Source organism: Candoia aspera, chromosome 4, assembly GCF_035149785.1.
Source record: "Candoia aspera isolate rCanAsp1 chromosome 4, rCanAsp1.hap2, whole genome shotgun sequence".
Lineage (NCBI taxonomy): Eukaryota > Metazoa > Chordata > Lepidosauria > Squamata > Boidae > Candoia > Candoia aspera.
This window is the reverse complement of record NC_086156.1, coordinates 38,127,212-38,140,632: the sequence shown is the minus strand read 5'-3', so window position 1 is coordinate 38,140,632 and position 13,421 is coordinate 38,127,212. Positions and strand designations below refer to the sequence as shown.

The following is a 13,421-nucleotide window of genomic DNA, read 5'->3' as shown; positions in this document are numbered from 1 at the left end:
GGGCCTGAAGAGACAGGCTTTACATTAGTTGAAAATACATCTAGAGTAGGATGGCCTTGTAATTCATTTTAGAATAGGAGGGCTGTATATGTTTTTTACGTCAGAGGTTTAGTTCTGTATTTGCGGGTTTATGTTTCTATATATGTTTCTGTAATGTGTTTTTATGTTTATTTTATGTGTAGAGTTTTACTGAAGTATATATAAAAGGAATAGGGCTGTAACACAGGAAAAACTGTCTTGTACTGTTTTTTTTATTTAAAATTTATATACCGTATTTTAACACTTCCAAGGCAATTTACAAAAAGTAAATATTTTTGTGTATGTAAATTAAATGTAATCAACTATAATACTTTAAAATAATACTACGAAAAACTTTCCACATGAGATCAAACGATTGTGGTATTTGTCCATTTTTTTAGGAAAAAATAATCCTAAGAGATGGCACAACTGAAAAACTTTTTTGGGGGGTTGCCATTCACTTTGTCTCCAATGAGAAAAGACAGGTTTGTACCAAAGCAAACATTCCTAAAAGTGGACTCCAGCCCTTTGAATTGCATTTTAAGGCACTGGGCTAGAAACCAGGAGACTGAATTCTAGCCCCCACTTAGGCATAAAGCCAGCTGGGCCACTTTGGGCCAGTCACTCACTCTCAGCCCTTGGAGGAAGAAGGCAAGGGCAAACCACTGCCAGAAATCTTGCCAACAAAACTGTAGGGACTAGTCCAGGCAGTCACTAGGAGTTGAGGATGACTCAAAGGCAATAATTTTAACCATTACTGTAATAGGTTCAAAAAGGAACAGTCATAACCTTATACACTGTGTGGTTATGTCTATAGCAGGGTTTCTCAACCGGGGTTCCGTGGAGACCTAGGGTTCCGCAAGAGGTCACTAGGGGTTCCCTGGGAGATCATGATTTATTTAAAAATTTATTTCAAATTTGGGCAACTTCACATTAAAGTGGAAAGTTTCATTCTTTATTTTTAGTTTAAGAACACTGTTAATGCATATATATAGGCCTACACATGAAATTAATAGTTTTGTAACTTCTGGCTTATATTTGAGTGTGAATGTTTCAAGGGTTTCTCCAGGGTCAAAAAGTTAAGAAAGGCTGGTCTATAATAAATAATCTACTTGAAATTAGTTTACTCAATAGGCAGGCATGGGGGAGAAAATGACATTCGTATTGCTAAGTGTGGAGTCCTTGGTGCTCTCTGAGCTTGGTTGTTTGCTTGCAGATGTTTTGTTGCCCGACTAGGCAACATCTCCAGTGCTAGAAGGGAGTGGGGTTTGCCCTCTGTTTATATACAGTAGCTTGCCCTGACAGTTTTGGTAGCGGTGTTCTTCTCTCCTTGGTAGGTCCTTGATTAGGCTGTTGTTTACTGCTTTATAGCTAAAGCTACAGAAGAAAAGAGTTTTGCTGTGATCTAATATAAAACACATCGTGTATGGAATACAAACCTTAATCTTACATATTTTTGCATCTTTATGCCACCTTTTTGAGAGAGGGGGAGAGAGAACTCTAAGCAGCTAACATGGTGCTTAATTTTTCCTCACAACATCCCTAATTTGTGTGTGTGTGTGCGCGCGCGCGTTCGCACCTTCAAGTCAGTATTGACTTCTGGCGATTGCCTGAACCAGAAAGCGATTGGCTCAAATCATTTATTAAACTCCATGATTGAGTAGGGACTTGAACCTCAGTCTCCCCAGCCTAAATCCAACACTAATCAGCACATTTGGCAGTTGTAAGCCCTTTGACATCCCACTGGTGTTAATAGATCTCCTCAAAGAATGGTTTAAGCTGGATGTAATATATCCTATTAACACAAATACTTTCTTAGTAATGAGCAGATTGCTGCAATATGCTTATGCTGAAAATCAAGACAAACCAAACTTGTGGATGGATTTTATTTCTAAGCTTTCATTTTTTGTGCATTTATCAGCAGAATCTGTTGAAGAGACAATATAGCATAAGTATTAGCTAGTCATATCTCAAGTCCAAATATCAAGGATATTTTTTGATTTTGATTTATATCCTCTAAGAAAAATAGAAATGGAGAAGCCTAAAACAAAACAGGAAGCACCAATTTTAGCCTTGCTACATAACAGACAAATCAGAACAATATCTCAGTGGCTAAGGATACGGTTACTATAGTAATAATTGTAAACACTGGACTTAACTACTAGTCCAGTATTAATGTGCAACAGTATCAGAGAAAGGAATTCCAAAGAACATACGACTTTCTAGAAGCTTAAGGTACTGATTTACAGATTTTCACAGAGTGAAAAGCATAAATTCAAGAAAGCTGTGATTGGATAGAGAGAGATATAGACTGAACACATTCGCAGAAAAAAGCAAATAGGGAAGATATACAAAACCAGTCTCATTGGATAGGCCTCTGTATGCCAAAAGACAATCATATATTCCTGTAACAGTGGACAAGACAAATCAGAAATAAACAGTAGATTTCAGTAGGTTTATTTTTAAAAATAGTATTTTGAGGTGACATTGAACTACATCACTTTTTATTCTTACATGTGTTAAGACTGAAATCAGAATCCTTTAAAAGGATTTAATTGAGCTTCTAAATGTGTATTATAAGGACATTATCACAATGTCCTTATAATATGAGATATGAGATGGAAACACTTGCTCAAACTGTATAATGGGACTGAAATACATTTTATTCGATGTAGCAACCTGGGTTTGACTTTCAACTTGCCATGAAGTTCATTGGGTGACTTTGGACACTCACACTGGGCCCCTTTACATGATTTGTAAACTTGATTCCTCTCTGCCCCGCCTCCCCACATCTGATCCATAAGTCCACATAATTTTCTAAAATTCCTATTTTGTAACGATTTTTCCCTGCACTTCTGTGGCAAAAACACAGATTAAGAATAAAATAGTTTTAGCCAATTGTCCACCAAGAAGATCTAGCTCCAATGCATTTTTCATCTAGTTTATAAAACTGTCCCTACTTAATTATTGTTTTTTTAATGTTTTTTCATGCTTCTTAAATAGTATCAGTGCTGTTCTATTTAAAAACAACCATCGTACATTAATATTTTGCCTGTTGCCTACTGAATTTTCATGTTTGTTCCTCATGTTCTCCAGGACAAGAATGTTTAATCAGCTAAGTCAATTGCTTTAAAAATCCTTTTATTCAACTAAGATGGTTTCTAATAAATTTAAAATATAATTCAAATACTTTAAAAGGGCAAGCGCATTTTAAGAGGCTTTCCTTCTTTCATACATAGAATTAAAGTAATGAGTCCTGCAATATTTATAATGAAGTATATCTTTCGGTCCAGAATAAGTCTTTGCACATCTGCTTTTCAAGGTGTAATTTTCTGGGTTCTATTAGGCAACCCATTCCACAGCTATTCATATGATATACTTTATCTCCATGTCAAGCCAAGTTTCCATAAAAGGGATTATCCCCAAGGTATCTCTTAGCCATAATGAATTTTGTTTGTTCTTGTCTTAGTGCAGCATATAAATCTAGCCTTTGTTTTTTTTAAATCATAACCAGTTTTTTGATAGTTTGTTGAACCTAGTAATTGTGGCTTGTTTAGCAAACCATGGACCTAGCATGATGTGTAAATGTAAGCACCCTTTACTGTATAATTATGTGTGAGATGGCCTAAAGGCTCTTTTCCCTGATCATACTGAAAAAAGTTAATTATGCTCAATATTCTGGTTCTTAATATTCAAACCTTCTTCCTGTATTCAAAGCAAAAACAATTTACAATACAATGCTATTCCCAGTTAGACAAGAGTAATCCCTACTGAATAGTTTACTTTTAAGTAGACGTAACTGTATATAGAATTACGGTGTTGATCATTTCTTAACACTATATTTAGGATCTAAAGTAAACAGTTTTGCTCTCATTGCAAATAGTATCTGTCTTTTATTAAAGAGTTCTGCTTTGATATTAATATGCTCAACTGGTGCAAAATTATTTCTCCCTAACTATTATTCTTTATTTTAATTTTGTAGGAAAGGCTGTTAAGATTGTTAAGGGGAGTGATTGTATTAGTATAAAAGCAATCAAACAACAAATTCTGCTACACTATAAAAATAGTGTTGCCCCACCTTTTTAATGGACTTTTTATTTTCTTTTGATGTTTTGCCTGTTTATTTTATTTTTAATCTTGTGTGCTAGGCTAAACTAAATAGTACCTGAGTACATCTTTGGTTCATTGCATTGTGCAATATAACATACTGATAGTGCTCTAAGTACATTAACTTTTGTGGATAAGAGTATAACTTTTATGGTAACTTTTGTTTTATTGCTAATAATCTAGAAACATAGAGAACATAATGCTTAAGTTTTCTCATACTAGAAAGTAAGTGAAACATTCCATATGGCTGCGGTCTTACATAATCTTCTTGAAATAGCTATTTTTCTTGTCTTAAATTGCTATGAGTCAGGAGGTTGAGCATTTTAATCTCTGTTAGCACATACAACAGCTAACTAGTCCAAGGTCAGGCCATTAATTATCTATTCCTAAACAAAGCTTTGATGAGACTGTTGACACTAGTATCTTCTATATATGATGAAAGCCTTTTTTTGGTCCTAGGGCTGTGGATAGGAAATCTCAGGTGTTGCCACACACTGATTCTCATTGGGCACATCCAACTCAGCTAAAGTTTTACTTTTGTGGTGCGATATTGTTCAGCACTAAATAAAGACTTTTAAAAATATAGACTGTGCAGCTCCTTAGCAGTTAGGCTTTTAATTTCTTCTACAATTTAGTTAACATCTTTTTAGATTTCAGTTTCAAAAATAAGTTTCAAGTATCATGTTCCTGTGCTTACTTTTAAATAAATATACACACTGAAAACATCCAAAAATACTTTAAATTCATGGTGAGGACTGCCTATGATCCTAATGTGAAGTACCAGCATATATATATATATATAGAGAGAGAGAGAGAGAGAGAGAGAGAGGGATGGATGGATTCTGGATTCTACCTACTTACATACAGTAAATTTAAATTTTTAGATGATTTCTCCATGAAAGATAAAAAATTCTGGGCTTCAAAACTCTCAGAGGTTTGTATTCAAGAACACTGCAGGTGAAATTCATAGCACTGAGGATGGTGAAAACCAAAAGATAATATAAAGAGCTTCAAGGGATTATTGCAAATGGAGTAGCTGTGCAGCAAGTTAGCAAATAGGAATTAAACAAAAAACACAACAAAGCAAACTTCCCAGATTTTGAATATATCCATCATAAAATATTGGGATTACATAAATAATCCACTGAAAATATCAAATCTGTGTGTTCTGACCATGCGAGAAAAATCAGTTCTAAGAATTATTAGGTGAAAAAGTGAAAATACAAGCACAGTTTTGTAATAACTTTTGGTAAATGCATGTTGTGGCTACATCTGAAGTACTTTTTACAGATTTGCTTGTTTTCTCTGAAAGAGTAAAACTGAAAATGATGCAGGAAGCTTAACCATTCTAATTACCCGTTTCTTAAGGTAGCCTTCCACTTCCTAATGTACTTCAGATATGTGATAGTTCAGTTGCCATTACCTCAACTGTATAGGAATTTGGAGATTTGATCTAATATACCTAAATAGTTCCAGTTTGAGGAAGACTACTTTAAGACCAGATGATAATATGATGAGACAACTAAGTATGGATGAGACATACCCTTTTATCTCTTAAAATATTATAATTGTAGGTTACCACATGACATTGACTGGCAATCAATTTATGACAGACTTTAATAGTAGCAATAATAACAATACATAAATTGAAACAATAATTTTCTTCACCCAATAATTCACTTGTAGAATTTAGAATTGTAGAAGTTGAGATATGCAAACATGGTGCTTCCAATTTAGCAATTGCCATAGCTAATAAAAACATGTAACTACTGCTTAAATAAGAACTTAGATATTTCTATGCTTATTTAGACAAAAGAAATTTAGAGTTTGGGGGCAATCCCCTCATCTAACCAGCCATCACTGAGTTAATGACTTGCTACTTTTGTCAGATGTTTGAAAAATAACTTAAGGATAGCTGAGGGGGGTTTAGAACATTTTCAGAATGGATAAATTACACCTTACCAATTGTCCTGTCGTTTGTACACAGGCAAGGTGAACTAAGTTAGGCTGAGAAATTGTGTCTCAATAACATCTGATCAGTAACCATCATAACAAAGAGGAAATTGTAATCTGGTTGGAGGTTTGGGGCTGAAACAATGTCAACCTATTCTCAAACTTTAAATGGGTAAGAATCCTGATTTGCTGACGTAGAGCCAGGTGCAGTTTTATCCAGTCAAGAAAATCTGGAGCTTAAATGTCTTGCAACGTCTTTGTCACTAACCACCATATCGCAGAATTATTGAACGCTTGTCAATTTCTGTGAAGGCCTCATTTCCTGGACAAGGTTCATCATGCTTTGGGGGGGGGGGGGGACCCTTCTCTCTGAGGGGCAGACCTTCCACAGGGGCTACATTGATACATTTCGGTCATATCAATGAACAATATACAATTTTTAGAAACTATCTAATATTAAGCAATTTACTGAACATCTGGGATAAATATAGAAAAAACGATGTCCACATTTCCTCCTCTTGCTTTCTTGCTGAATGCCTATTTCATTATGAAGAAAATACTAAGAAATTTGCTCAACTGAAAGACAACAATCTGTTTAAATTGCAAGATTGTATTATTAATAGGACAAAATTAAGATATCTTGAGTCTTTTGCTATACAGTGCTCTTCCATACTCAGTTGATTCCAATATTCAAATAGGTAGCACAGCAACGAGGAGGAACGCTGAAGCATTTGACTGAATTTGAAAATGTTGTAATCTGTAATACTTAACATTTGCTGGGCCCATTGATATATTTTTTCATTTATATTTATTAAGAATTTTTCATAGAATAAAAGAAAATTGAAAGAAAAAAAGGAAAGAAAGAGAAAGAAAAAAAAGTGCAAGAAATAAAAAAGAGAAAAAGAAACTAAATTTCTTTCTTAATCTTCAGATCCATAAATCATCATTTCATTTCTTTCTTTCAGCAAAATTCCATATAAGGTTTCCAGTCTTTCGGAAAAGTTTTTGTTTTTCCTCTGATCAGCTGGGCCACTGATTAGTGAAATACAATTCAGATCCTTTACAAGTTAAAACTTGCATGATTAAACTGATGTAAAATTTCAATACAGTTATAGAAATGGAACAGTGGGAATTTCAGTGGCAAAAGAATATTAAATTCACCTGTAACGTTATAACTGCTATAAGATGTTTTATCACTGGTACGTTGCCCCAATCATGAATGGCTCCTTTCCCTCAAAATGCTGGAAATGCAGTTAACAGATTCGATCTTTCTTCCATACAGTATATGGTGGTAATGTTGCAAAGCTCAACAATATTGGAAATTAATTCATTGTAGAATGGAACAAATGCTGAAAGTCACAATCCCATTTCAACCTGTGTTTTTGTTTTGTTTTTTTTAATTTCACCAAATCACATATTTCTTCAAAATACACTGAACTGGCATTGTATATTATAAAAGCTGCAAGGATATGTATTTGTATCAGCTTTTTCCCTGCATTACAATAATAATAATAAATGATTTTAAAAATCCATTCTTTGCATTTGCAGATCAAGTCTATACATTTTTTATGAACTATACACAAAGTGTTTAAGTATAGGTAAAAGATTAATCTTCAGCACTTGTATTTGAAGTTATGTTTTGCAGTATTCTGTGACAATTCACTATAAATAATAACAAAGTTGTAAGAGTTACTCATAATTACTCTGGAATCCACAATAGGTTGCCAAACAGGTTATATAAAATAGGAGCTGTAATCTAAATGGCTGTTTTCAGTTACAAGGAAATTGACTTAGAATTTGCGGGGTCCCTAGCTCCTTTAAATAGTAGATTTCTTCCCTGCCTCATCCATATCAGACTTTTTGGAAACACCCCTGTGTTTCAGAACTAGTTTTGAGACTTCTTGGATCCCAGCCTATATTTTTTAGATTTGTTTTATAATTATAATTAAAACACATTTTTTTTAATCTCTCCCATAGAATGACATACCAAACAGAACTACAAAACTATGAAACTGGCACAGAGAAACAAGATTTAACAAAGGTAATTAACATTGATTTCAAGAAAATTGAAAGCCTAGACATTAGAATTCCATGTTCCATTTGTGAAGAAATGGTACACATTACCCAACTTTTTCATCACAAAAAAGTCCATCAAGCTCAAGCTGTACTGGATTATCAGTGGCCATGGGTGGAGCCTATAAATATTAAAAAAATGGTTCTTCGGCGAAAGCAACTCATTTTAAGGCTGCAAAAAACTGCTCAGTATCCTGAACGAGAAATAGAAAAGATTGGTTGTTCAATTGATCTTCTTAAGGAGAGCATCAAAATGGCTCCATACATCTGCATTGATAATGTTGCTCAAAGTTCGGTGTATATTAAAGAAGTAAGCAATCCACTGATTAAAGCCATAGCAATTTGTCAAGACAAAAATGCTGTTTGGCACACAGATTTGGAAGATGTATGTATTGTATTAGATAATTATGGACACAGGAAAGATACTTGCTTACTTGGACTCTTTGATGGAAGCAATGGAATTTCTGCTGCTCAGTTATCTTCAGATGAACTTCCTCTTCTACTTCTTGACCAGCTTTCTCACAGTGATCCCTCTTATCAGATTAGTGATGCTGAAAAAAACATGCTTCGTTCTTTTCACACAATCTTTAAGACAGATTATAAAATAAGGGAGAAAATTTTTGCTATTAGAAGAGTCAGAAGCCAAAATGCACAGCCAAACAACTATGAATGGATTCACAGAGCATGTGCAAAAGCTTTTTGGAGAATGGACAGGCTTTTACGTCTTGGACGAGGTGAAGTTTCCAAAGTTCGCTGGAGTAGCTGTACAACTGCCATATGTTTAGTAGAAACAGTAAGAAACATAAAACAAAACCAAGTAGAACAAGAAGGGGAAGAAGTTAAAACAATAAATGATAATGAGGAGCAGAACTTCATGGAACTTGAGGAGGAGCTGCCTGAAACAAACAGAATAAAGACAAGAAGCATCATAGAACAAGAAGCAAGCAAAATTATGGAACAGCAGGAAGAGAAGCCTCTTAGAAGAGTAAGTGATGGAAAGGAACAGAACAGCCCGGAACAAGAGGAAGGCTCTGTTACAGAACTGCACCAAGAGGAGCCACTTGCAAGAACGAATGATGGGAAAGAAGAGAACAGCCCAGAACAAGAGGAAGGCTCTGTTACAGAACAGCATCAAGAGGAGCCATTTGCAAGAATGAATGATGGGAAAGAAGAGAACAGCCCAGAACAAGAGGAAGGCTCTGTTGCAGAACAGCATCAAAAGGAGCCATTTGCAAGAATGAATGATGGGAAAGAAGAGAACAGCCCAGAACAAGAGGAAGGCTCTGTTGCAGAACAGCATCAAGAGGAGCCATTTGCAAGAATGAATGATGGGAAAGAAGAGAACAGCCCAGAACAAGAGGAAGGCTCTGTTGCAGAACAGCATCAAAGGGAGCCTCTTGGAAGAGTAAGTGATGGAAAGGAACAGAACAGCCCAGAACAAGAGGAAGGCTCTGTTACGGAACTGCACCAAGAGGAGCTGCTTGCAAGAATGAATGATGGGAAAGAGGAGAACAGCCCAGAACAAGAGGCAAATTCTTTCACAGGACATCCACAAGAAGAGCAACTTAGAAGAATAAATGATGGAATGAAAAAGAGCATCATAGAGCCAGAAGATAATGAGCAGCTGGCAAATAGTAAAGATGAGATCCAGGAAGCAGGTTGGATTGAAAACAATCAGAATTCAGATGAAATTGTTGGACTAATGCATATTGCTAACATTGGTATGTATAAAATCCAGGATATTGTGTTCCCCACTGTCTCTCTCCCATTTTGTTTCTCTGGATGGTACACCACCGTTAACCACTGAATTCTGTATTGGACTTTTAGCAGGTGAAATACTTGTAGAATGCAATAGGGAGTAATTCTAGAATAGTCATTTATTGTATATATTGTTCCAACCTGAATTTTTCAGCATAATTTCCCTAATATTTTAATCTATGAGGGTTTCTTTTTCCAAATATATATAGTTAGTTCAGTTCAGTTACATCATATGAGAACTAACTCTGGTTAGTGTAAATCTTTGGTTTCTCTGGGCAAATCATAATTTGAACTGATCAGTGATCCCAATTAGACTGTAACAAGTCATATTTACCTTAGACTAGCAATGTATTAGCCAAAGGTATTTTTTTGGAAAATTGAGCCATTAGAAAACAAGGATTTGGTAAAAAAATATTTTAAAAAAATGGAACTAGACACATCAATATAATCCTACCGTATGGGTAGTTATAAAAACCTGGTTGCCCAGGATATAGACAGGATTTTAAACAGAAAAAAATAGGCAAGTTGTAATAAAGATTTGAACTTGAATGTGAATGTAGGCAAGTCTCTGGTAGGAAGGCACTCCCTCCAAACTCTAATCGGAATACTGTTTTTCAGTCAGATGCCCCCAGGAATTTTCCATCTTGCCTACCTGGATTGTTGAATTGGCTGTACCTTCTATGTATCCCATCTATTACTCTTGCAATGCTAGACCTTTACATCCTGCCAAGAGTCATTTATATCCCACTGCGAATATGTATGTGACAGTGGTAAATTAATAAATGCTATATAATTTTTGTTGTAAAAACTTTTAAAAATGGGATCTAATTGACCCTACCTGCTAAGTTCTGAGCATATTTTGTTGAAAGATTGCTATGTTTCAGCACCTGGGGTGCATTGTGCTTCAAATACTTTTGCTTAACTACTGCAGTAAGTACCAGCTAAGTTTTGAATAAGGATGTGCAAAACATTCCATGCAGGAGCCATTCTGTGCCCAGAACAGCTGTTTTTAGGTTGTCTGGGCCCGAGTGTTTTGGTTTGTACAGAGAATAAAAAACAGCTGTCCCAGGCAGAAGTGGTTTGTGACTGGGGTGAGAGTAGGAAAAAAGGGCAGCAGCAGTAGAGAAGCACTGGGAAAATCAGAGCTGGGTGCGGCAGTGAGATAAATCATGCTAGGAGCCTGTTCTTTATGTCACAGTAAGTAACAGGTGCACAGGTCAGTATACCCACCAGGAGGTTGGGAAGATCAGCTGGGCAGGCAGGCTGTTGGGATATACTGCACTGAAAACTGCTCAAGGGAAACGAGTGATACACAGCCTTGTCATGCCCATCTTGTAAAATCACTCTGGGCTTCCCCGAGATTTTATTTTGATCAAAGCCTGGGACAAACAAAGCACTTTTGGCTTTATTTCTTCTGAATCACAGCTGAGCTGAAATGGTTCCACAGAACTTCTGGAACCCAAGGATTTGTCCTGGATTCAAACCATTTTTTTTTTCACTTTATGCACAAGCATAAGTTTCCCTTATTTGGGGCACAGTAGCATTTGAGAAACACTAGCCAGATAAGCATTATGCAACATAATGACAACAGAGTAATGTATGCTCAACCTGGCCAAACAGCACTGTTTCAGAGCAGAGAATTTAACAGCACAGTAGTACCTTAGTAGTAGTTATACTAAGGAATATAAGGCTTCCCCATCCAGGTAGCACCTAATGTGTTGCCCAAACTGCCTGAGAATTTGCAGTTGCAGTTCCAAAATATTTCACAGATCTCAATCTGAGAAAGGTTGTTCTGTATCAGTGTTTCTCAAACTTGGCAACTTTAAGATGTGTGGACTTCAACTCCTACCTGGAACACTGTTCTGTATCAAGACACTAAATTATAAGGGCTGCTTTTGATATCGTCAGCTAATCAATGAAGTTATATTACTGTAAGGGCTGAAGGACCTGTCCTACCACCCCTGCTTTTCTTTGTTGCTTTCTCCCCAGTGCTTCTGGCTTTTCAAAACCATTACAGGGCACTAATCAGGCTTAGGGTTGTTTTTTTAAATGTAGTTTTATTGTACTGCCAACCACCATAATTTTATTCGGCTTTGTATTTATACACCTGTGACTCACTGAAGCATGTTGATACTTCACCCTCCTTTTAGTTCCCTTATTTTTGTTCCAGTCCTGTTGGCAAAGTGCATTTCCTCATATAAACAAAGATCCTTTGCATGACACCTTTTTCAACAGCAACCACACATTTTCTTAGGGTCTAGTGCAGACTTTTAGAAAAGTTGAAATGGCTTTTAAAAATCAGCTTTTGACTTCGAACCATGGGAGGATGTTACACAAACCCGGCACCCAAACACACACTGAGGTTTAGCGCTACAGTGCTGTATTCAGCTTGTTACACATCTATACTGCTACATCCAAAATGATGCCTTATCACATGTGGAATAGCATTATCTGTCCTATTACAGAGATAACTGGTACAGTAAAAGCAATACCTGAAATCAAAATCTCTTGGCTAAATTGTCTTCAAAATTATACAATGAATTTTTTAAATTTTAGGTAATGTTCATGCAGTTTTATGCAAAAATGGAAAGAGCTATTGGCTTACTAAAGAACACTCCACTTACTGTAAAGAGGAAAGGGCACGCATTCTTCAGAATGGTGGATCTATCAGCAGTAATGAGCCTAAAGGACTAATAGAAGGACTAATAAAAACTAGTCGTGGCCTTGGCCATCATGGAAACCCAAAGATGAAGAAAACTGTTATTCCCGTACCACATACAATCTCTTTCTCTGTTGATAACTCATGTCAATTTCTTATTATAGCAACTAATGGACTTTGGGAAGTTTTGGATAAAAGTGAGGTTGTGCTATTAACATTAACTTTATTTTCTGCTTATTTGGCAAAATATCAACATGCCCAATTGATGAAAAGTCGCATACCCAAAGCTTCAAAGGTATCTTTGGAAAATAAATTCTATTCATGGTATATGAATCGTGATTTTTTTCCTGAATCAGATTTAGACAACAAAAATGAAACTGAACCAAGTTTTCAGCTGAGGCTCCCAATTAACAGTGGCACAGAAGAGAAAGTAGTACTTCAGTCAAGTACTATTTCTACAGAAGAGCAAACATCAGAAAACTCTTCAGAATCACTTTTTACTGTTGCTACATCTTCAGAAGAAAACACTTCAGCAGGTACTGAAGAAACTCAAAAAGAAAATAGCAAAAATGCAGAGGAAATGGTATCTGAAAGTCATGAATTTTTACAGACATCTGAAGATTCAGAAACAGATTCTGGGACATTTTATAGTCTTGCAGCAAAGTATATTACTAAACACCTAGTAAAAGCTGCTCTTAAAGCAGGTTCTAGAAATAATGTTTCTGTTCTGCTAGCTCTCTTAAATGGATGTGATAACATACCCACTTTTATTTAGCACTGATGGTATGCTTATGGGGGAAAACTGAGTAAGAAACTGACATAATACACAAAAAATAAACACTTGTTTAACAAG

The 13,421-nt window shown here is 35.8% G+C and overlaps 1 protein-coding gene across 1 annotated transcript; it reads left to right on the top strand.

The window, feature by feature from the left end:
* Positions 1-8,056: 8,056 nt before the first annotated feature.
* Positions 8,057-13,350, top strand: PP2D1 (protein phosphatase 2C like domain containing 1). The gene is made up of 2 exons (XM_063302031.1): positions 8,057-9,872; positions 12,460-13,350. The coding sequence occupies exons 1-2, from the start codon at positions 8,057-8,059 to the stop codon at positions 13,341-13,343; spliced, it is 2,700 nt and encodes an 899-aa protein (XP_063158101.1). The 3' UTR covers positions 13,344-13,350.
* The last annotated feature ends 71 nt before the right edge of the window (positions 13,351-13,421 follow it).

Bases quoted from the DNA above. Each gene is read 5' to 3' on its own strand.
- PP2D1 (XM_063302031.1), top strand. From the start codon at position 8,057: ATGACATACCAAACAGAACTACAAAACTATGAAACTGGCACAGAGAAA. The intron at 9,873-12,459 runs GTATGTATAAAA...GAATTTTTTAAA, and splicing joins AATGCATATTGCTAACATTG to TTTTAGGTAATGTTCATGCA.